General features: G+C 35.7%; 1 protein-coding gene across 1 annotated transcript; it reads left to right on the forward strand.

The window, feature by feature from the left end:
• The first annotated feature begins 2,699 nt into the window (after window positions 1-2,699).
• On the forward strand, window positions 2,700-23,582 carry MS3_00006206 (uncharacterized protein). Its single transcript, XM_051214335.1, has 9 exons — window positions 2,700-3,112; window positions 3,146-3,334; window positions 3,367-3,464; window positions 5,698-9,431; window positions 14,185-14,391; window positions 16,107-16,362; window positions 17,629-17,777; window positions 19,750-22,341; window positions 22,392-23,582. The coding sequence occupies exons 4-8, from the start codon at window positions 9,333-9,335 to the stop codon at window positions 20,002-20,004; spliced, it is 966 nt and encodes a 321-aa protein (XP_051073555.1). The 5' UTR covers window positions 2,700-3,112; window positions 3,146-3,334; window positions 3,367-3,464; window positions 5,698-9,332; the 3' UTR covers window positions 20,005-22,341; window positions 22,392-23,582.
• The last annotated feature ends 1,736 nt before the right edge of the window (window positions 23,583-25,318 follow it).

The raw sequence follows: 25,318 nt of genomic DNA on the forward strand, positions 1-25,318 counted from the left end.
TCGTGCCGAAACATTATCGACGCAATGTCTTCAACACATTGCACAAACTTTCGCATCCAGGTGTTCGTGCAACCATCAAGCTTATAGCAGAACGGTTTTGCTGGCCTGGCATGAATAAAGACGTGAGGGAGTGGGCACGCTCCTGTGTAAGCTGCCAAAAATCTAAAGTTATCAGACACAATAAATGTCCCTTAGGCCTGTTTAAAACTCCCGATGCTCGTTTCGACCATGTTCATCTGGATTTGGTAGGACCTTTACCAGATTCAAATGGATACTCTTATCTTTTAACCTGCGTAGACCGTTTCACTCGATGGCCAGAAGCAGTACCTATTAAGGACATCACCGCTGAAACAGTGGCCCGCACCTTTATCGAACGATGGGTAGCAAACTTCGGCTGCCCTTCAACCATCACTACAGACCGCGGACGTCAGTTTGAATCTGATCTTTTCCGTCGTCTGACCACACTTTTAGGAACCACTCGCTTCCGAACGACTGCCTACCACCCACAAGCAAACGGGTTGGTAGAACGTTTTCACCGACAACTAAAAGCTTCACTATCAGCAGCAAACGTTTCACAGTGGACCGACGCTCTTCCACTCGTCTTACTAGGTATCCGCAATGCAGTGAAAGCTGACATTGGATACACTGTGTCTCAACTCGTTTATGGAACGACACTTCGACTTCCAGGAGAATTCGTGGATCCTTCGTCCTCTTCAATGAACATGGATCCAACCTCCTACACGAACAGGCTTACAAACGCAATGCGTTCAGTTAAACCTGCTTCCACTCGACCTCAATCAACTGATGTTTTCGTTCAACCTGACTTACGATATAGTACACACGTTTTCGTTCGTCGAGAATCGCATCGACGACCTTTCGAATCAGCATACGAAGGACCTTTCAAAGTTCTTCAACGCGAACCGAAGTACTATATAATCGATAAGAACGGAACAAACGATAGCATCAGCATCGATCGTCTCAAAGCAGCGTATTTAGAAGGAAATCCTGACCACGTCGATTTTCCTTCGTTACAATCGAACGACACGACTCCGACACTTACAACAACTCATCCAACAACCAACACTAGCGATGATACTCCGAATGTATCTGAAAATAAACCTAAAACGACGCGTTCTGGAAGAAGAGTAAGATTTCCAGAACATTTAAACGACTACTGCACGTAAAGCACTACTCGACATTTAATATTATCTCGATCTTTCTTTTTACGATATATAATTTTTTCTTAAAAAAATTTTATTATGCCTATATATTTATATAATTATTAAAAAAAAAACATAAAAAACATTTTTTTAACGCTATTACGTGTTCATGAGTTTATTTTCCATTTTTTTTCCGCCGACATTGTGTTTTTACGCACATACGAGTGTATTTCGACATGCACTTACATTTTGTTTTTTCTTTTCCAGGACGGCTGGAAAAGAATGATGACGTTTATGAGGATTCGAAATTTTCATTGTACATTTTCTTTTTTTACTATGTTGTACCTCCGTCCCATATAGTAAGGAAAGACGACCAGACGCTGCTAAATTTAGTAAGCTATCAGAAAAGTGTTTACCAACGACAAACTCGTTGGGTTTAAACTTCTGGCTGGCCACGTCTTAGGGTCGTCACTGCCCCACTAGGGGGGGGAGTGATCTGTGGCGGTAAATAAATCCCCAAAATAAATAGCTCTGTAAGTTTTCGACATTGGATGCTGACCATATGTTTTAGTGGACTCATCTAGCTGAAGGCGCTCGGTCAGGCATCCGCACCAGATCACGTGTGGTAACGCCGTGCTCAACATCAACCGCAATCGCTAGCCAGATTAGATCAGAGAATTCCGATATATTGGTCATCGCCAAATATACTCTTCCGATCTCCTTGACTCTGTGTTTTGATTTCTCTGGGTGGGAACGAAATATATTAGGTGTTACTGGTAGAAGCGTTGTCAAACACTGAATACCTGCAGAGATAAGTATATCCCCAAAATAAATAGTTCTGTAAGTCTCCGACACCTGATGCTGACCGCATAAATTTTACTGGACTGAAATAAGTGAAGGTGCTCGGTTGCGCATCCGCATCAGATGTCGAGTGGGCACACCGTGTCACGCATCCCTTGTAACAGCTAGCCAGTTAAGACCAAATGCTTCTCAACGAGCTGAAAGCTTTCCAAATATATCTTTGAACCCCATTCATTCCTGACTTTCTGTTTGATTGGGTTGGCATACTTCTATTATAAATTTTTTACATGTAAAAGCGTTGCAAACATCGAATGCCTATGCTATCTTTATACTGAATATCCATGAGATCTATGGGTTTATTTGTCATATCTCTTATCTCTTCTCTAATTATCTTCATGCAAATTTCACAATTTTCTTATTACAGTCAGCGATCTTCCTGCCTATTAACGTGATACTGGTTCTATATCGCAGATCCTCCGTAGCAAACGCATTCACTATGTCTTAAATAATACTAAATCATATATTTGTCCTATGAATTCAAGCTAATAGAACCGGTTGGAGAGTTGTGATAATTAGAAGTATTCGAATTAATGTACTAACTATGAATTCCTGGAATAATAAAATTTACAGCAAGTAGAACAAGATAAGCATAAAAGAACGTATTGTATTTGGAATTCGTTGTCAAATGTCTTTCAAATACAAATAGTTCGCACAAATACCATACTATCTCACTTTTTATAGATGATGATGAAGACCTTGAACTGTATCATGTACACAGAGAAGCGAGCACAAAGTATTGGAAATTGAGAAGGAAATTGGCGCTACAATGGCCTTGCAGTATATGCGATGTTCTCCTTTCTCTAGAATGTTAACGCGTTATGCTCTTTTTCAATGTCGTTTTATAAAAAATCTTAGTCTAAAGAGCTTTCATACGGGCTTTCAGAATCACATGCCCCTCATACCCATGGTATTAGACAAGACTACAAATGTTGAACGATATTATGACATATATTCCCGTTTATTGAAGGACCGAATTATATGTCTTATGGGTGCGGTCACCGATGAAATAGCTGGGTCGGTTATCGCACAACTCCTGTTCTTACAATCAGAGGATAAGAAGATTCCTATACACTTATATATTAACAGTCCAGGTAAGACGGGTTTTGTTGCCACACTGTCTTTAGGAGGCGTTGTTACTGCAGGTCTAGCAATTTACGACACTATGCAGTTTATTAGACCACCAGTTGCTACTTTGTGCATAGGTCAGGCTAGTAGTATGGGTTCTTTGTTGCTAGCAGCTGGTTCACCTGGTTGTCGATTCGCTCTTCCTCATTCCCGTATAATGGTCCATCAACCATCTGGCTCTGCCCATGGTGAGCTTATTTAAAATATTAACTCCTCTCAGGTCAAGCATCGGATATTAAAATTCAGGCAGAGGAGATAATTAGGACGCGTAATGTTATAAACACTATATACGAACGACACACAAGACAGTCCCAGGAAGTAAGCTATGCCGGCAAATGTTTCTGTGTAATTCCCCTAAAATTCGTCTTATTTCAAGTTTCAGGATTGTTTGTCAGGAACTTCACTGAGTACTTAAACTTATAATACTATCAGTTGTCCCAGGATGATGTCTGAAGTGGCCTCAATACTTTAGGCAAGCTATCAGCTACCAAGGTGACTGATAAGTATTAATTCTAAGGATTGAAATGTCTTTCGGTCTAAAGACTGGACCCATATAGGGAAACTTATCTCCAAGATTAGGTTCCACTTTTAGCAAAATCTACCTGTGACCTCATTCTCGATTGTCGATCGAATCGTCGCATCAGTGTATTTGTGGCTGATATAAGTGTGGGATTTAGTTATTCGTCTGTACTTTGGGTTAATATCATAGAAGCTGGTTGACGTCGCATCACAGTTTCGCATTACCTGTCACTATTGGGAGTGAATAAGTAATAGTGATTAGATTATGTGACCATAACTTAATCTCTGTTTCTTGGTTACTCACAAGCTATTAAAAGCTTCGTCACGGACTCATTTTGTAGTGCTGACGTTTAAAATTGTAAAGCCATATCAACCAATCTGAAACGTATCTGAGCCTAAATGAGGGGATGAATCTTTTAGTGAATGTATCTATGATTAGCAAGTCTCAGTTTCATTCGATATCCATCCACCCTCATTCTTTTAGCCAGTAAGCACTATAATTCTGAGAATATTTCGGATAACGTTTTGAATGTTAGCAATTGATAACACCGCATATGTTATTGCTTTTGTTTGGCGAGAGATGCCTTTTTCTGTGAAGCACTTAGCCATACGAATGTTTATTCATCTCGTTTGCCAGGTGCAGATTCTTGCACTCGGCCTAAAGTTACACTATGTATCCAAACTAGTGATATCACCTGGTTGCATAATTCGAAGTAGGTGTGGCTGTATTCGGACCTGCGACCCAGGGACTAAAGGTCAAACTAATTTCTGAGCCTTCTCTTCATACATATATGTAAAGAAAAACATCTGTTTACTCTGATACTGCTCCACGTCCTGTCGGTACGAAACCAAAATATTCACCTAACGACCAATGTCTTTCATCTTTTGTTTGGGGTTCCTCGTAGTTTTGTCAGTTATCAAGTCTCAACCGTGCAGTTATATTTTGTAGTTTTGTACGTTTTATAATGATTCTCCAGACGAAGCTATTGAACATATTAATTTTTAACTTAAAAAAACTGCTACCGACAGATGTATACTACATTTTACTTATGATGCCGATTAGATATTATTATTATGGAAGTTTGTAGTCAAACCGTCTTAATAAATCACATGAGTTTTAGCGGTCTTTGATTATATAGTCGTTGATAACTACCGAGTTGGACAGTGTTTGTACTCATCTCCATTCAGTCTCATCTAAAACTACGAACATAGAGATAAGTAGCGACCCATTCAAACATAAGTATTAAAAACAAAACTACCTGAATAGTCGGACTCTTCTGTTGACAAATATTAGTAGTTTTTTGTCACATCTAAATTCTGTAGAATGAGAAGAAAATATAAATTGGGATTTGCATAGACGTAGGAACACTATCAATATCGAAAAACCGAAAAAATATAGTGACAGGAAACAAAAGTTAAAAGTTTAGGATAAGTGTTCACCTCAACACTACTGCTTGTTGTTTCAAGTTATTTTAAGGCTTATCAACTTCAAATTTTTCACCCAGTTCTTATTCTTCCAAGTGCTAGTTACAAGGTAGCGAGTAGATTAAGATTCGCATCACATCCTCATAACTCACATTGTGGGGACCATGAATTTTTATCCAACCTTCCAGTATAAAGAAGCCAAATAATGTATATAACCTTTATTATACGTATACTGGATGAACGCCAAATAAAAAACCACCTGTTTCAAAAGTTAAGTTTTGTTTTCGAACCTTGTTCACAGTCGACGTGTAAAAATTCTAGTTCTATAAATGTTAGTTTAGTATGAAACAACATATAAGTTAACCAATCTCTTTCTGTTTACATATGTTGCAAGTTGTTTACTGCCTATTTAAGATTGTTTCTTATGTTGCGTTGTTTAATGTGTTTGGATAAAAATTTTTCTAATAACACCAAGACTAAGTAATTACAAACATGCTTTTCGTAATACATACAAATATAAGTATTTTTAATATTTGGTTTTTATTGTATGAAATAAATATAGTACTTGGTACCTGCCTCATTTCTCACATTGGTTTTTTTACTGCAGGTGATAGAAAAGTGGATGGACCGTGATTACTTCATGACTGCAGAAGAAGCAGTTTCATATGGAATAGTCGATAGGGTTTTACATAAAGCTCCTGCTGAAAAAGTGGATGAAAATGTGGATTCTAAATCTCCGCATTAATTTTGAATGTAGTGGCTTCAGTCGACGAGAAAACATTTTCCACAACTAGTATTTTGTTTATAACACATGACCCACGTGATGTAAACTGAATAATTTCCCGAGCATATATTGTATTCCATAAATATATGCTTATATTTATACTCGTAATTGTGCTTTTTTGCATGTGGCTTGATATTTTAGCGGCATGTATTATGTGACTGCTGATTTCATGCTTTTGTGTACCATTATGTGGTGGTTGGATAAATTTGCTTTTGAGGTCATTTTTTGTGCATTTTGTCATAACTACGACATGTTTTGGTTTTATTGACGGGATTATTCACTCCATAGGTATATAGATAATATCATATATTCCTAATTCCTACAAATTGTTCAGAGAACTGCACACTTGAAATGTACTCTTGTCATGACCATATTGTACACAGTTCACTCAGTAAACTGTCGGTTACGGACTATCACATTCAGAACTTGTCAAAAGGCGGCCGGACCCTTCATTATTTGTTATTTTGGCTTTATCTTAACCTTCGATAAAAGTCTGAAGATCGATGCTATTATTGCACTCTGGATGTAGCTAATTACTAAAAGTGAACTATCAAAGAGGTCCTCCAATCAGTGTGGTATCATATTCTCTTACTCTCGGTAGTGCTAGATACAATTGTTTCCAAGTCAATCTGTTTTGTAAATGGAACTAGCTTTACACTTTTTTGATCTTCCTTAGTATCTGTCATTTGCCTTGGGCATTTTAAAATGCTCCAAGTATTCTGCCTTCGCAGCCAGACCAAATGAACCTTTATGGATCCCTTATCGCAAACGAAATTTAAACGACCTGTTTTTCTCAAACCCTTACCAAAGGTTTAGGACTGTTGCCTTCAGGTGTAACAAGTGGTGTGGATTGCTGTGATAGTTGTCTTACTAATTCTTATGTATCGTGTCTCATAAAAACAGGCATCGGGGCCATTTTTCCTGGAGGGACGACAGTCGGCCGATTTTTTTTAACTACTCTCTAATTATGATATCACCTACCATTTTCACTTCAGTATGATATTCCGAAAATGCTGCCAAGGACAATTAGTAGGCTAGCGGAGCTCGCGATCTCCTTGGGACTTCCTAGGACTATTCAGTCAAACAGTATACAATTAGCTGTTATACTGCAGTTTCCAAATGTGAAAAGTGCAATCATTTCTGTTTGCATATCAAGTCATGAGTGTTTATTGAGTTATACGAAGTCACCAAACCGCGTGAAAGTTAAATGAACATCTTAAATCGTGCTTCATGTGCTTGTCTGAAATATGAAATTTACTCGTTTCCTAACATAATACAGTCTAGAAAACTAGTGTTTCTTATCCAATCTGATATAGAGTTTGGGGTTTGGGTGATTTGACTCGTTGGAGTGGACGTGGTTTATGGAAGACATACCTTTTGTAGGAATTTGGGGAGATTGTGCGAGCGTCAGTATATTTAACGTTTAACCATCACAACGAAAGAAGTGAAGTCTAAGAGAATTGACTGTATGTTGACGAGGTTTCTGATAAGGCGAATACACTAGTACTGCCACAATAAAAACGTCCGAGGAATAGCTTCTAGACTCAGACTTTTCTGCAGAAAGTGTGTTAGGTTTTAGGGACTTCTTTTAACTACCATGCTAATTTTATCCGATTAATCCATCCCTGATTGTGAAAGGCAAAATACTTGAAAACGTTAATTGCTAAGGTTGGAAAATATATGCTTATTATCACGTCTCAGAAATCTTCATTAGGACACAATACTATTTTTCATTGAGCCACGAAACTATAAGGGTTATTTTCTGCTTCGAAAGGTTGTGTTTAAATAAAGTTACATGCATCTATTTCTTACCGTCAAAGATAAATATAAGTTTCACGATAAAATTATCTATTATGTAAATACAACAGCGCTTCCATGTTTTAGTCGTAAATTGAGGTTGTTTTCAATAGTTTGATGGTAATATCCAGCGTACATTATGCGATGATATTATTCCCTTCTTTACTACTCTTCCCTTATGTACATCGCTAAGTTTAGTTGTGAATAAGTAGTTTTAACATTGATTTGATAACCATTATTTGGAAATATTAGGGAAACTGATTTTAAGTCCAAGTTTGAGCAGATAGATTGGATCTACATCTTTTAAATCTTGAATACAATGTTCCATATTTATTTGATTTGTTTTATCTTACCGTTCGTCTGAATAGCATATGCATGTCCAGGATGAAATGACTTTGTTCTTTTTTAAGGTACATAGTCTGATTAAGAAGCTATATAGTACCCATGATTATTATGACAATATATAAGTCTTACGATTAGTTGACTCTCGAAAACTACAGTTGTTATTGTTTTTGCTTAGTTGACAACTTGCTCGTTTTGTAATTTTTTTGTTGAAGGTGCTCTTAGATCATAACTGTTTCTGGTCTTTTTACATAGAAATTTCGGCTTACAAATATGATTTATGAACTAGAATACTTCTGTGGGACTTTGATTTGGTATTTTACAAGTTTTCTAAACTGTGATCATTCTTTTGTCTAGATTAAATAAGTAATTCTAAACACATTAAGTCACTCTAATCTGAATTTTAAGTCAACTTCATTATGTTTTTGTTGGTTCTTATCAAGAATTTTCATGAATTCAAGTATCTGTATACTAATACTTTCATGAGTCGATTTTTTCAAGTCTTTTTATCTACTTCACACATACTACTTTGGTGATCTCTGTTGTTTATTTAACTATGAAACTGTTATGCATGAATTAATCTAATGAAAATACTATACATTTATTCATTATACTTAAACTATTAACTCACTATTTAAATTATACTTTTTAGATGTAGTGGTTTATATTTTCTAGTTTATATTAAACACTAACTTGTAATCAATTTGTTATTATATGAACTTCGTGTATAGGGAAATTTCAATATTATTTTTATTAAAAAACTCATTGTATGTTGGGTGTTGACTAAGAGTGCAATTCAGAACGTGTATTTATTCATGTTTAGTGCTTATAATATATATGTGGGAACGGTTTTATCACGATGCATGTTTCTACATCAACACTCCCATAGTCTTCGTGAAACCAGATCAGAGTTTAAGTTCTCACGGTGAATGTAATACTATTAAGCCACGCTGTAGGCTTCTAGTGAACCAATACAGAATTACATTTTTCTCATCCATTAAAAATAGTTGGTGACCAACATTGTTCGACGAAGGATCTCTTTGATTTTCATTTAATTAGTTGTTACTTAACCTGATTTACTTGCACACTTCTTATAAACAATTCTGTAGCCACAATCAGGCAACCTTCAAAGCCCTGGGACTCCCAGACGTGGTGTAGGTCCAGGAGCTGCGAATTTTGGGGGTGGAATCTATGGTCCGAATGTTGGCGGCGGAGCTGATTCACGAGAGTCTGGTTTCTTAGCTAAGTTAAACACACTGTCACGTTCACGAAGGCGGAAACAAGAAGCTGAAGAGTTGGCAGCTGAAGCACGGCAGGCTATGGAGGACCCTTTACTTCCTGCTCCACTCGATCTCGGTACTGATGGTTATCAGTTGGCTGAGGGTGAAGAACGCTCTATGATAGAACCTCAGTCAAAAGTTAGTCATTCCATGCATGAATGCAGAAATTTATTTTTATTTATATATTATTTAATGCTTTTCGTTTTGTTAATTTACCTCCCGTTTGAAATACGATATGCTGAAAAAATGACGTTAGCAGAGCAAGTTTGGTGTTTAAAATTTAGTTTCAATTGTTTATCAATACTTGTACCTTTTTGATGATGATTGTTGTAGTTCTCTAAGTTTCAGCTCCGTACAATGGAACCAATTGTTTTAATGTTCATATTGAATATACTAATTTTGATATTTGTTGAGAGTTGTTTTGAGTTCCATATGTTCTTCAACTGTAGAAATGCTATTCTTGCTTTGCCAATCCTCGCCTTTATATCTGCACCAGATCCTCCATGTTTACATCAATGTTATTAGTATCTGAACTTAACGAAAAATTGATGGTTCCTGTCTGCAGGTTACTTTTTATCACGAATCGATATCAGTTGAAAAGGTGTTTTTTACTTCTCCTAGACTCTTCAACAGTGCGGAACTATGAATTAAAACAGGATTGAACTATGTAGGTTCAGTAGGTATCATTACCAATGACTTGACAATTTCGAATAAACTGAACATTGAGTAGATTGTTATAAATAAAAATAAAATATTTGTAATATCTCAATAAGTAGAAAAATTAATTTTCTAAGTTTTCTGACGTTCCGTGACTCAGTATAGGCCACTTCTTTAGAGAATAAATAACCAAATTAAATTAGCCCGTCTAAATAGTACACAAAGACAGCCAGAATATCGGGTGCAATCAATGAAAAACAGGTCTGACCAAGTTTGGACTCACTGGGATATTACAAATATATTATTTTTATTTATATGTAGGTTCAGGTTTTGTGGAATATACTGTCTTTAGACCATTGAATTTCAATTCAGTGTTTCACACTTTTAATTTCTATTTATTCTTGATGTAGTACTGTAACCATCCTTTGACTGGTTTGCATGTAGCCTTGAGATATTTCGTATACATGTGTGTGTGTGTGTGTTGGACTCTTGAAAAGAGAACAAGAGAAAAGAAGCAAGGTGACGCAGTGGTACGAACATAGAGTGCATTTACATTTTAATAATAAAAGCAATCAATAATAATTAGCGATTACATGTATAAAATTAAGACAGTTTGGTGATCAAACTAAAAGTTGGTAGCTTGTGATTTTTAATTCGTTACAGCACAGCACTTCTATTCATGCTTTGTATGTACATCTGCTAGAGAGTATGAACTAAATAAAAACTATTATGGTTCAGTGCAAAGAAGGAGATAAAAGTGATATATAAAGATTTATTATTCACGTAAATTGATATCTGAATATAATAATTTCCACATATTTTATTTAAACTGACTAATAATCAGGTTTTTAATAAATTGAAGTAAGTAGCAGTTGATGTTAATTAATCATGCATGAATAAAATATAATTTACAGTACTACAAAATTATAACCAACGAATACGATTAATTTATTGAATTATATTACCACCATTGCTACTACCGTGACGTAGTGGTCGGGCTTGCCTAATGGACTAATCGACGAGACACGCCCTTCATTTGTCTGGCGACCTGATGGCTAGTTCTCGTGAATTGGCGTGTATAGGCATAGCACTGAGTACGAGGGCAGAACAAACACTATTATAACGGATCCCCGTTAACAGTCGCACATCTGTTGTTCGACTAAACGGCTCCGTAAGAACTCAAAAGGATAGGAACACACGTCCTTGTCTTTTCGTCATTTCTTCCTACGCTCCCACTGACTGCAGCTCAGATGAAGTGGAAGATGGCTTTTACAGAAAGCTTTCTGAACTTCTTCATTAAGCTAAGCACCCAGACATAGTACTCGTAGCAGGTGACTTTAATGCCTAGTTATGTAGTTTAAACCAAACAGGAAGACATTTAGGCGGGTATTTTAGTATTCCGGCTCAGCGAACAGATAATGGTGACCGTCTGCTGCGACTGTATTCAGAAAATAATTTATTTTTAGCAAGCAGTAATTTTAAGCATAAGGAGAGACATCGTCTAACATGGTGACCACCTGCACCAAACCAACGATGGACTCAAATAGACCATATTGCCATCAGTCATCGTTTGAGAGACCCATGCTCTAATACGGGCGTGCATTTGCTCGCGCCTCTCTGGATGCAGAAAAACTACATTAAGAAGACCCATCAGAGTTGAACTCAGTGACAAAGAAGCCAAAAGTAGATTCCAGAAACAACTGGGGTTAAACTTAGTCAGTTTTGAAAACGAGGCTGACCCAGATGTTGCTTGTAAAGATATACAAGCAGCTGTGGAATCAGGAGTGACATCTGCTAGTGACTTAAACCAAAGGGTAACGAAAAAGCCAGTGGATTTCTGTTAAGTCTTTTGCACTCATTCTATCTTTCTCCGAACATGACAACTAGCGAAAACAAATCAGATCTAGGTTAAGCAAAAGTCTAAGGAACGATCGTGAGCAGTGGTGGGTAACGAAAGCAAAAGAGAAGGAGAAGTCAGCGGCTGTATGTAACACCAGACAGCTTTTCAGACTAATAAAGGAAACTGGAATTAAGAAGTCAAGTGTAAGTGAGACTATCTCGGAAAAAGACGACACTGTTATCTGCTCTCAACCCAGACGTTTAGAACGATGGGCGGAACACTTTATGGAGCAGTTCAGCTGACCTTCAGCTACTCTACAGCTAGTTACCATTCCTAAACAGACTGAATTGGACGTTGAAGTAGGCACACCGACTTTAATTGAAGTTCAAAAGCTATAGCTGATCTGAAATGGGGGAGAGCATCTGGTCCAGATGGATTGGCTCCATAGTTCTCTAAGTATGGTGGTCCGGTTTTGGCGATTGGGTTGACTAACATTTTAGTCACAATCTGGGAACTGGATGTAATCCCATGTGACTGGTTGCAATCACTTATCGTCCCAATATATGAGAGAGGGTTAAAATCATCCTGTGGCAACCATAGAGGGATTAGTTTAACTAATATATCTAATATAGCATCTAAAATACTAGCCTCGATAATTATCGGACGCATAACTAAGACTCGTGAACTGCAAACACGCGAGAATCAAGCTGGCTTCAGACCTGATTGTGGCTGTATCGACCACATATTCACCATTCGTCAGGTTCTAGAACACAGGCATGCTTATCGGCGTCCGACAATGGTGGTCCTTATTGAATTAAGAGCAGCATTTGACTCTGTCGACCGAGAAGTTCTGTGGCAGTGTCTGTCATTGAAAGGCGTACCTCAGAATTACATAGACCTTGTGAAGGCTCTTTACTGAATCACCGCCAGTCGAGTCGGAGCTTATGGCAAACTGTCATATGCTTTTGTGACCTCAAGTGGTGTTCTGGAAAGACTGTCTACTATCTCCATTTCTGTTTAACTTCATGATAGACCTACTGATGGAAACAACGCTCTCGTCTACTGACTTCTCGGGTATTGGTCTCCTTCCAGAAGGTCCACTTATCGACTTAGAATACGCAGATGACAGTCCTGTTTGGTGAAGACGCTGATAAAATGCAGAGTCTTTTGGTAGCACTAAGCAACAATGCCAGAATGTTTGGAATGCGCTTCTCTCCCTCTAAATGCAAGTTGTTGCTTCAAGACTGGTTTACGTCAACACCTGAACTAAGGATAGGGAGTGAAGTAGTCGAACGCGTTGACAACTTCACTTATCTTGGAGGTCTGACCAGCCCTAATGGGTGGTGTCTGACGAAATCTCAGCACGGATTCAGAAAGCTGTTTTGGCTTTTGTCAACTTACGTCACCTATGACGAAGGCGACATATCCGTCTATCAATTAAGGGACGAGTATACTGCGCGGCAGTTCGTTCTGTCCTACTTTACGGCTGCGAAACGTGGTCAATAAGAGTCAACGATACTCGTAAGCTGTTAGTATTTGACCACAGATGCCTTAGAAATATTGCTCACATCTGTTGCGATCACTGGGTAAGTAATAGTGAGGTTAGGCGTAGGGTATTAGGGGATGATGGTTAATCAGTTGATGAGGTTGTGAATCTTCATCTACTGAGATGATTGGGCCACGTGTTGTGTATGCTTGAACACTGATTACCACGACGCGCAATGCTTACTAGTGTTGGGGGATTTCGGGAGAAAGTTAGGGGTGGCCAAACCAAAACGTGGTATCAGTACTTGAATACACTAACATCTGGTCTGAGCCATGTTGGTAGATGCAAACTACTTGTTTGGGGTCCGCATGACTATCGTATCCAATGCTTGGGAACTGGGTGACATGACTCAGAATCGATCACAATGGCGTATGTGTGTACACTCTCTGTCTTCCCTTAAACTATAATATTTAAATTATTTCATATCTTTCTTTTTACAAACTAACTTCCTTCCTGTAGTATATCCTTATGTGCAATCTTTCTTTTATATATTATACTATTGAGTTAATTGCTTCTTTGGATTTGATGTTCATTTTTTTGTGCTAATGGGGTGTGGCAACTTGGACCGATGCATATATGCGTCTGGTCGTACGTTGTGGCTGACTTACTGACTCTTAAGTTATATTATTCCTTTCTAACAGAGAATTTGATCATAGAAAATTTTTATTTGTCTCCATTACCTTTTAATTTTATTCCAATATATGTATTCTGTTTTGGTGGGTTGACGAAAACAATTACAGATAGCATCTACTGTGATACTACACAATTGGCTTCTTAACAATTTATTGATTTGGATTTGCATATACATCTACATAGATTCTCTTTTCTTTTAAAAATTCTTCTATTAGGATCATCCATCAGTTCATAATTTATCATGCTCACTTATTGAATGGATTAATACTGAACTTGTAGACGACAGAATTTTAGTACGTGATCTAGAAGCAGACTTATATGATGGGCAAGTATTGCAAAAACTAATTGAAAAATTGTTAAATATTAAAATTGATCATCCAGAAGTAGCTCAGACTGAAATAGGTCAAAAACAACGTTTAAAAGTAAGTCACATTCTTTTTCTACCAAAAGTGATTTGTCATTTTTAGACATATTTTCCTTGTTGAATGTTATTTAAGTTGTCACTGTAATATCATGGTTTACCGAAAATTAATTAGCTATTATCATCTAACACCAAGGTTTGCTCAAATTTCAATTATAGGAATAATAAGCTCGTAGACTTGAGTCAATCCTTGTAATATAAATAAGGTGTTTTTCGGCAAACGATCTTGCAAAATGTAGAAACGAAATAAAATTTGTAAGAACCATTCAAATCGCTGTGTTTTTATACTCTCAATTAAGCTGCTAATGTACAGATCATTAAGAGTCATCAAACAAACCTAATAAATATTACGATAATTGAAAGCGGAAAACTGGATCTAAACCTAATGTGAATTAAAAATGTATTATTGAAATCATGAACTGACCTAAGTTAGACCACCGTTGAAAGTCTGGAAGCACTGGATGCTTGTTTTCTCCTAGTATGCAACTCAGCAGTTTGCATCTACCGAAGATAATAGAAGGTGGTCCATGATCTCTCACTCAGGAATCGAGTTCAGGACCTTCAGCCTCGCGCTCAAACGCCTTCTAGACCATTTAGTCGGCATTGAACGGTGGTAATGTCTAACATTAATCAGTCTACGAGGTTGCACAAAACCACCTTCCATTGTCTTCAGTGACCAACTACCTCACACCCGATGATAAAAGTTTATTATTGTGAACTTTTTATTTTACTACTATGATCTCACAAACTACTTATCGACTGAATTTGAACTGATAAGGTTGTAAGTTTCGTAAATTACGTCAACAGGGATGTGAAATGTGTTAACCAGATTATTATTTTTGTGAATATTCCAGACTTTAACCTACCTTGCTTCTGTTACGTCATTATAGTCTGGTGAATTAGTTGGGATAAGCCAAGAACTACTTTCAAGTTTTCATTTGTAGTGAAATAAAATGAAGGGCTTTTATCTTGGTTTATGCAAAAATTGCAATACAAATGAAAATGTTTTTTCAGTGTTCTAATCGTCTAAAGAAAGCAGTCTTTTGGTTATCATATAGTGGAAAAAGCACTTCGTTGAAGATTTTCAATGCCTATTTCTTTCTGTTTAAACTGTACTTAATAATAAATGAATCATTGAGATTTTGCTTTAATTTGGTTTGCTTTTCTGTGGTAAACTCAAACAAATTACTTTATTAATGATACACTAAATAATTGATCTATTCATGAAGTAGCAATGCTAAAATCGATGACTTACCACAACCGATTTTCTCATATTACTGTCTTAAAAAAACCCTTCGGTGTATTCAGTAATTTAAATTTTTCAAAGGATATTTTATTTTATATAAAACGATATGTTGCTGTGTGAAGAATTCAAAGAATAATCTTTAATGTGAATATTTTCGCACTCGATATAATTAAAGTTTTATAGAAATAATTCCAAGATGATAAGATAAGAAAAAAACTCCTTAAAACCACTTAACTTTAACGGGTTTCAATACTCCTACTACAAAATATTTTTGATTTATATGAACTCCTCTGTTACTGACTGAAAAATGCCTTCGAAATCACAAAACCATTATAGGAATTATTCAAGGTCAACCTTATAGTTACAGTTATACTGGTAGATTTATATAAGTTTACTAAAACTAGTTGTGTAGATGAATTCAATCATGATTATTTATGATTTTTCAATATCTTTAAATTTATATTTATTAGATTGTAATTGATGAAATTAATGGTGCCTTAGACATATCACCTGTTCGTGCTGCCCAACTATGGCCTGTTTCTGCTGTGTATAATCGAGATTTAGTGGCTATACTACGTTTATTGGTGGCATTAGTTCATAAATTTTCTCCAGCCATAATTCTACCACGTAAAGTTCAACTAACTGTTTTAATAGTTCGGAAAATCAATGGTATTTTACAACATAGACGTCAAATTGAACCAGTTACTGATATTGGAGATGAACAAGGTATATATATATATATCAAACTTTGATAAATGATTTGTTTTATTCAAATAATTTTTTAATGTATGAATGTTTGTCTAAAATACCATATATGTGAAAGGTTGGTTTGAGAATTACTATTAACTTAATACTAAGAAATAACTCTTTATAATGAATTTGGTAAGGATATATATTCGGGTACTGGCAAAAGATGTTGATATTTACTTTTCTTTTTCTAAAACTTTTTTCTAAACATTAAAATGTATTCGAGTCCTTCAGTTTGGATTGTTGTTTAATTCATCTTTTATATGTGAATGAAACTACATGTGTTTTTGACAAAGTAGAGTAAGGTATTTCATTACAATGTTCTGAAAATACATTCATGGATCGCATGTTATTTAATTATTTTGTTTGTTGAATGTAAGTGGTTTTCAATTCTTCATTCATTTATATACTTCTTAACTTGGATTTGTTTAGCATGTGTAATATTTATGGCTTTTATTCAGTGGTAGAGAAAGATAAAGAGAGAGACAAAGTAACTCAACTTTATATATGCATATTTCTATTTTTAACGTATTGTTTTCCGAAGATATTATTTAATAGGATTATCAGATATGTGTTTCTTCATAAAACCTAATGATACAAATTGGAAACAAGATAAGAAACAATAAATGGAAACAACATATTTAAAATGCCAGTTAAGATTAATTATATATATATATATATATATATATATATATATATATATATATATATATATATATATATATATGAATATGAAGATATGCAAAGAAGGGGATTGAAGGGATAAATAATAATAAAGTGAATAGTAATAAATCAAGGCACTAAAGTGATACAAATTCAAGTTAGCTTTATGAGTAAATGTCGGTGAAATCTTTTCATTGAAGTCACAAAATACAATAAAGAGATGAGGTAATTAACAAAGTTTCACACAACATTTCCCATTTATAACCTTGAATGAAGTAAGATATTTTTTCTTTCTTTATTTAATTGACAAAGATCTAAGTAATGTAACTATCTTACGATGGTAAAGTTCATGTTGAAATTGCTTGATGAGAGTGGCCTATGAGAAACTGAGTAAACGTGGTATTCGCTGCTTATTAATTATTTTAAATACCTTTGTTATGTCTACATTGTGTCCACTATCCATCTGGTGGACGCACTTTTAAATATTTCACTTTTTTTCATGCATAACTTTCGAGGAATATGCTCGCAAAATCTCGTAAATCCACTTCTTTCAGTTTTTCCCATAATTTTTTTGTATTTTAGATAATACAGAAACTGATCATGATGCTATAAGTGCATTGGTCGATTGTGCCATACCAGAACAATTGGCTTCATTTCAACAAACTTTAAAAACATTTGTAAATCGTAATTTGAATAAACTGAATCTACATGTTACTGATTTGGAAAATGAAGTAAGTCTATGATATATATATATATATATATATATATATATATATATATATATATATATATATATATATATATATATATACTTGTATGAGATAAAATATCAATGACTGATTACTTGTAAGATTCCAATCTACAATTACGATTTTGATAAAGTTTAAATGTCTATTACCACTAATCCTCCTGGTTACTTTCAAAAGCTTACATTTCACATAATCTTTTTTTTCAAGAGTCCAGGGGAGAATGGAAAAGGATGGTAAGAAGAACAAGTACTACACAGAAATTGATAAATTATACAAGCAAGTGTTACATAATAAATGAAATTCATTTATTTACACGCTAAGTTAGCCAAGAATTCTTCGATATTAACTAAAACAAAAATGATTATAAGGAAAACATACATCAAAATTTATAAACAGACAATCACATTGATTTATCATTTATGCTTGTACTAGCAGAGGATTTACCAAAAAGATATGGGGTCTATGTAAAATATCTGACTTTCTAAAATAATATAAATTATCTTCATGAATCGATTAGTCAGAAAAAACTGCTTACTACTTACAACTTACCTTTTGTATGAATACTGGAATGTGATTTGTAAATTCCTCGGAGTTGATTAAATTCGTTTCTTGAAGTTATTATTGTTATGATTATTATTATTATTATTTGAATACATAAACTTTGGTACAAGGGGGCACCGAATACATATGAGCCACAAAATAAAAATGCGACAAGTAGCAGTTATTATTAACTTGTGTGAGGGCTGTGATACTGCCCGGGTGCCCAGAGTGAAGCAGGTGGTTTTCTTAGGGGACCACACCTCGAGTATAAAGGTCTAATCTACAAGGCAGTGGAGGAACATTAGGAGATGCAGTCCCATGGTAGCAGGTGACCAACAATAGGTTCATGCGCCATTTGTTTCTTTAGGATCCTGGAGCCCATGTGCACCATTGGTTCGGAATCAGGGTTTTCCAACTCCACCAGGTGGATCCTCCGTATCTACCAACCCGGTTAAAGCTCCAGACATTCGCTTTTCGTCCTCTGAATTTCGTAAACAACACCCCTAACACAAGAAGGCAGTGAGTAGAACTTCTGGTAGTGGTTGTATGCACGTGGCTATGTGAGAGCATTGCTAGAAAGAGCGAACTTTCCCCACTCTCGGTCGTACCAGGGCATTTTGGGGCTCTTGAATTGATAGACTTTTTAGGATTAGAATAAACATTTTGTTTTATTTTAATAATAATGATAATAAATTTTTCCTAAAAAATTAATTATTTTTACGATTGATATTTTTAAGTTTTGAAAAAATTTAGTGTTTTACTAACTGCTTTACTATTCTTTCAAATTATGTTTTAAAGTCATGATTTGATAAAAAGATGATGGTTTTAAAGTTGAACTTGATCATAACATAATCATGAATTCAGTTTTAAAAGTAATGCTTCTTCACTAATTTATGAATTGGGTAACTATCATACCATAGAAGTTTTACCAATTTTCATCGATTTTATTTTTAAGCAAAGATTTTTTCATAAGATTATTTGTTCGAAAATAGCATAGAATTATGTAAACAAAGTTGACTGTTTGCTGTGTTTTTATTATTGCCTGTCAATAAAAGTCAGATTGCAATAGTAGCGAGTATTACTACCAAAAATTATCACTTAATTGCATTGAAATTGATTAAGTTTGAATATATCATTAATTTACTTGTGTCTTACCTTAAATGTTTTAGGTATGTATCATTTGACATTATTTTACTTAGAACAAAACGTATCTGTCCAGAACTTTCCAGTTTTCAACTATCTTTTTCATGAGTAAAATCCATATTATTGTCATAAGACAATATCCCAGGCATAAAAGTCAATAAACTAAATTTTACTTGATTTCCTTTTTAATCTATTTTGATAATTAACGTTGGTTTGTTTCAATTTCATTGATTTTCTATCTATCCTCTTTTTTTAATACTTTTTTTCAAAGATGAGTGATGGTGTCTACTTCATTTTATTACTTGGTTTACTTGGCAACTATTTCGTTCCACTGCATGCTTATCATATCACACCAACAACAGATGCTCAAAAGTTGGCTAATCTTCAAGTTGCCTTTCAATTGGCTCATGATGTTGAAGGTATTGACTTAGAATATAATCAACCTGAAAGTGTATTACGTCACGATTTAAAGGCAACATTACGTTTATTATATACATTATATACTCGATATGGTGATATTCAATAAGAGAAAAAGAATTTATTTATGAATGAATCTGTATGCATCCGTTAACTAGTCATTTCTTTTTTATGCTGCATTATTATTTTGTTGTAAGAGGCAAAATGCATTTACTTTTCTTGATTACCGTGTGATTTTTCTTAAAGATAATCTGTATTCATCATTCAGTTTATAAATGGTAGTCTTTTTTGTTCAATTTTATTCTCTCATAAACCAGTTTATAAATTTTCTGCTTTATTTGCTTTTATTATGAATTTGACAGGAAAAGGACATTATGATTAGTTTATATTAATTAGGAAACCCTGTATATCATGTTATACACCAACGAATATAAACTGAAGTACTGATATTAAAACTTATGCAGTATTAAGGTTCAAAGGTAGATGAATATAAAATATTTTGAGTGTAAAATCATTGGTGATGCAACGTTGTGTTTTTTGTCACTATCCATCCATGTTTTACGTTGTTAGTGTATAATAATAATAACAATCACTTCTGTTTGCGTTATTATGTTGTTTGACTTATTTTGTGAGCTATACAAGAAATCTTTAATTCATGCTATTTTTAACTTTGTCAGTTTACTATCAACTTTTTAAAGTCTTTGTCACATAGCTCCTGTCTGCTCATATTTCTTCGTAGCTATGCTTTGGTTACCGAAAAACGAGTAATTACGGTCCTATCGAAATGGTATTTTAAAGATGATTGTTTAGCTTTCAAGTACAGTAATCCCACTGCAGGTAATTGAAGATCTGAAACTAGTTCGCAAGATACTATTTTACTACTCTTAGTAATAAAACGTTATGAGTAGTAGGTCCCTGAATAGGTATAATACTCATAGGTGGTCTAAACAAGCTGTCCCTAAGTTGGACCAGCTATTGTTGGGGTCCTGCATTTATAGGGTTAGTGTGGCTTTATTGAATAATGTGCATGTCCATGTAACGATTTATTTACATAAATACGCTGAAAACATCCTTGTTGCAAGGCGCTTGCATCTTTCCTTATTTTGTGACTCATAGCAGATGTTAGCAGTTTCAATAACCTATGGGAGTTCTACTTTACCGTCAAGTGGCTTAATTGTCTTGACCACCCGCCTCCAAATGTTGAGTTTAATATCACTCCCAACATTTCGTTCTTCATAATTTATTCAATTTGAGTAGTACTTATCATTCTAAGTTTGAAACCTGAAAACCAGGAGGCAACAGATGGCTGTTTCACCCTAGTGTGGGACTTCTAAGGGATGTGCATTCATAACCCCATTAAGTGTCAGACACATATCACTGGGGTATGTCGGTAGGCTCTTAACCTTTAGGTTATTTAGTTGGCATTCAGTGATATACATTTCCAACCTAAATCTATCCGCGATATTAGGCGACCATCATGTTTACTTTTCCATTTCAAGTGACACTGTTATTTCTATGGCTCCTCAATCCGTTGGTCACTGCTTCCGTTGTGTTGATATTGTAGGGCCAGTGAAATGTCACTGAGCCCTAGCCAAATCATCCGACAGTTGGATCACTGAATGTCGAACAGATCGTCGCTCCCTGTCAAGGTCATGTACAACCAACGCGCATTAGTTAATCATACGCCATGGACTGGCCCATGCGGCAGTGGTCTTACTTTCGCTTGTATCTACTTTAACTAATATATTTCTGTAATAACGTCCTTTGTGTTGTACAGTCTTCAAAGCATCTATAGTACCTTGTTACGTCAATGGGGGTAGTCCACGTAAGATGCTGACCACAAGGTGTGACTTCGACATTAGCTAGTTTGTCACACCATTCACGTCTAACTCGAGTAGGCCTCCAATCATTTCGACATAGATCATCTACGTTGGTGATCAACACTGGTGAGCAAGACTTCGAGTAACGCAACCTATCACTATAATCTTTATTATTGTATTCTATACTTATTCTTTTTCATTTTTATCATCGCCTATGTTAATCTATCACTGTGAACTTTCGTTGCTTCATGTCAATGTTGATTAGTATTTAAACTTAAATACTTAGTTCAATCGACAGAACTAACCAATCAACTACGATTATAATCGCCTATCGTGGTTCTTTAACAAGCATTAGCAGCATGTAAATGCTCCTGTGTAATATGTTTGTTAAAATATCAACCACTCGTGAGTATAGCCACAAGGCAACACGAACGCATATCTCTTTGTACCTTATCCACTGGTATAAATAAGACAAGATTAACTATCGACTATAAATTCATCTTTCTGCTTAACCACTATCCACTAGAATGTTTTGCTTTTTTACCACTGTCTGCCTAATTTCCAATTGCTGAGTTCCATGGCCAAACAGAGGATACGAATGCTATAAATTTACGACTGTTCGTCAGGTAATGCTATGTATTCGGCTTAAATTAATTCTGGACTTATACCGGTTCAGTCTACAATGCTGTGTTAATCGAACAATTTAATCAACAGTACCTCGTACATAATCCATATTCAAACTACTGCCTACTTCATATCTTCATTACTTAGAGGCAAGAGTAACCCAGGCGAGTTTCATAATTTCATTAGATTATTTCGTACTATATTTATGATGCGTGATAACATTTCGTAGTTGCTTTCACGTTAACCAGTCATATATTCTGTCACTGCCGTCAAGTTTTAGTCGAAATCATGTACATTTATGACTCGTTAGTCGACATACTGTGGTAAAACATATTGCATGTACACGAGCACGCTTAGTCCATGTCCCAAGTACACATGTTGTCGTACTTAATATGTCACTTAATGCTAGGTAATAAGCTCTTTGTATCATCCTTTTACGAAATGGCCACGTTACCTGGACCCTCTAAACCTTAGTTACATTGGTGGTTACCATTTTAATTAATGGTTATTATACCCCTTGTATTTGCTAATAATTCACACGGTAAATCATGGCTCGATTTCCTTATTACACAGCAGTCATTTTAATTCTATTTTCGGTTTATTTACATGCGATACGGGTTTAGAAAATATCTAAACGTCCTCGAAAATTCTCCACGAACCCAACCATAGTTTTCGTATATGTTTTTATTCACACATCCAACTGTTACGCTAATCATACCTAAGCGAACGTTCAGTGCAACTGTCAGTATACGTAAGAACGATGTTATTTAGACTTGACATTGTAACACATCTGAACTATTGTAGTTCTACTTCGATGTCGTACTTCATTTTATGAAGTATTGTTTCCTCGTGGCTGTTGTTTAACAGATGATTCCGGTACATCAATCGGCTGTTCAACTACTCGACGATTTACAACCTGTCCAGTTCAATTGGTGGTCTGACGACAACATCATTCGCGCGAATCATCAGTTTATGCAGTCGAGCGAATCTCCTGCAAACTGAAAACGATATTGTCGCCTCTATCCCAACACTGACAGCGTTTTTCACGGGTATCATTGACATGAGTCCAGAGTGACACTCTTGGTTTCTTATGTTCTTTTCGATATTTTTCTGTTCACTAACCGAACAAACACGCAGCATTCACCGTTTATCATCTTTTAGAGACTTCATCGTGCCACCTTTTGCTGTCGATTTGTAGCCTTCAACCCTTACTGACTGTAACAGCAGTCATCGACTTTTCAAACTGTGACTACAAGTTGGTCAATAGCTTCGCACAACGAAATCACGACCACTCTTCACTGTTATACTTCTGTACTTACGGTTAGTCTGTTAGATATAGATATAACTAGAATTTGACACTAATTAATAGCTGTCAACGACACTGTCCGACTTACAACTTTAAACTAATGACAGTACAAATATGGATATCGATTGATAATACACTTATCCTACTATCGCTATAGCATCATTACTCTTGCGGCAGACTTAACGTTTGTCATCGGAGGAACTGAATTACTTGTCAAGGCTATATATTTCAGCGCGACTTGATAGAACAATAAAACGTTTTGTTCTTTTCATTATTTCTATGGTTAATCGCTTTACGTTTAACCAACGTCCTAATAACATATTATGACTCGCTGTTTCGCGACCAGTTTCTGCCGCCTCCTTTCCATTTCTTTTACAGATAAGCAATACCTGAAGAATTTATAATATTCGTTTGGCACTCTCTGGCGCGCGACTGCTCCCAACATGTTTGGTACCGATTCAAACGGCCGCTGAATCTGGTGGGGAGTATTGTAGGGCCAGTGAAATGTCACTGAGCCCTAGCCAAATCATCCGGCAGTTGGATCACTGAATGTCGAACAGATCATCGCTCCCTGCCAAGGTCATGTACAAGCAACGCGCATTAGTTAATCATACGCCATGGACTGGCCCATGCGGCAGTGGTCTTACTTTCGCTTGTATCTACTTTAACTAATATATTTCTGTAATAACGTCCTTTGTGTTGTACAGTCTTCAAAGCATCTATAGTACCTTGTTACGTCAATGGGGGTAGTCCACGTAAGGTGTTGACCACGAGGTGTGACTTCGACGTTAGTTGGTTCGTCACACCATTCATGTCTAACTCGAGTAGGCCTCCAATCATTTCGACATAGATCATCTACGTTGGTGATCTACAATATGAAGTCTGACAATTCGAAGTGGCATTATTCTCATAAGTTCTATAAATTATTATTGGTTTCTTAAGTCTCAGTGCCAGTTTATGGAGTGAATTTCATAACGCTTAGTATTGGTTATATCGTCTTTTTAATGGAAAATGCAGGAATTTACATAGCATGTTTTCATTTAGCACATATGAGTTGGATGTTTCTTATTTCTAATGGTTATTACAAATTGCCATCATAAGAGTTTTAAGCAGGTGTAGTGAACAGGAATGAGCTGATTTCCAGCTTATGGTGGTAGGAGTATCTACACTAGTGTTATAAGTGGGGGTCAGCATTCACGTTTGTGAGTATCATTTATATTGTTGACGCTTCGACTTTGGGGGCGGGAAAGATAGTGCCCGAATCGTATTCTAATCCCGAATTAATTATACTGTAGAGATCATTAAGGAGTCACGAGATTGAAGTCGTCGATGGTTCGTGAATATAGTAGCATGCTACTGAAAAGTGAAGCACATACTTTTAGGTACATTGGTATTAATCAACATGCATATTGTGTCCGCTTGTTATTTTTCCCACTTTAGTTGGGCCTTCAAAACATACAGGAGCTGCAATACGACAAAATCATGTTTATGACGAATTCGTAATGTGTTGTTATCAATAATCTCATTGTGTAGAGAATCAAGTAAGTTTTTATTTGTCAAAAAATTATTAGATCCATTATTTGATTTTCGAACGACTGACAAGGGGAATGTCAAAAAGTTTTCATCGTCTGCTCCCGCGTGATCATTTACATATTAAATTGGAGTTCAAGTTA

Source organism: Schistosoma haematobium, chromosome 1, assembly GCF_000699445.3.
Source record: "Schistosoma haematobium chromosome 1, whole genome shotgun sequence".
Taxonomy (NCBI): domain Eukaryota; kingdom Metazoa; phylum Platyhelminthes; class Trematoda; order Strigeidida; family Schistosomatidae; genus Schistosoma; species Schistosoma haematobium.

What these genes read in the sequence shown, in the direction of transcription:
- MS3_00006206 (XM_051214335.1), top strand. Translation starts at nt 9,333, where the DNA reads ATGGAGGACCCTTTACTTCCTGCTCCACTCGATCTCGGTACTGATGGT. An exon ending in TGATAGAACCTCAGTCAAAA is followed by an intron (nt 9,432 to 14,184) that starts GTTAGTCATTCC and finishes TTCTTCTATTAG; the next exon opens with GATCATCCATCAGTTCATAA. An exon ending in TTACTGATTTGGAAAATGAA is followed by an intron (nt 17,778 to 19,749) that starts GTAAGTCTATGA and finishes TTTTTTTCAAAG; the next exon opens with ATGAGTGATGGTGTCTACTT.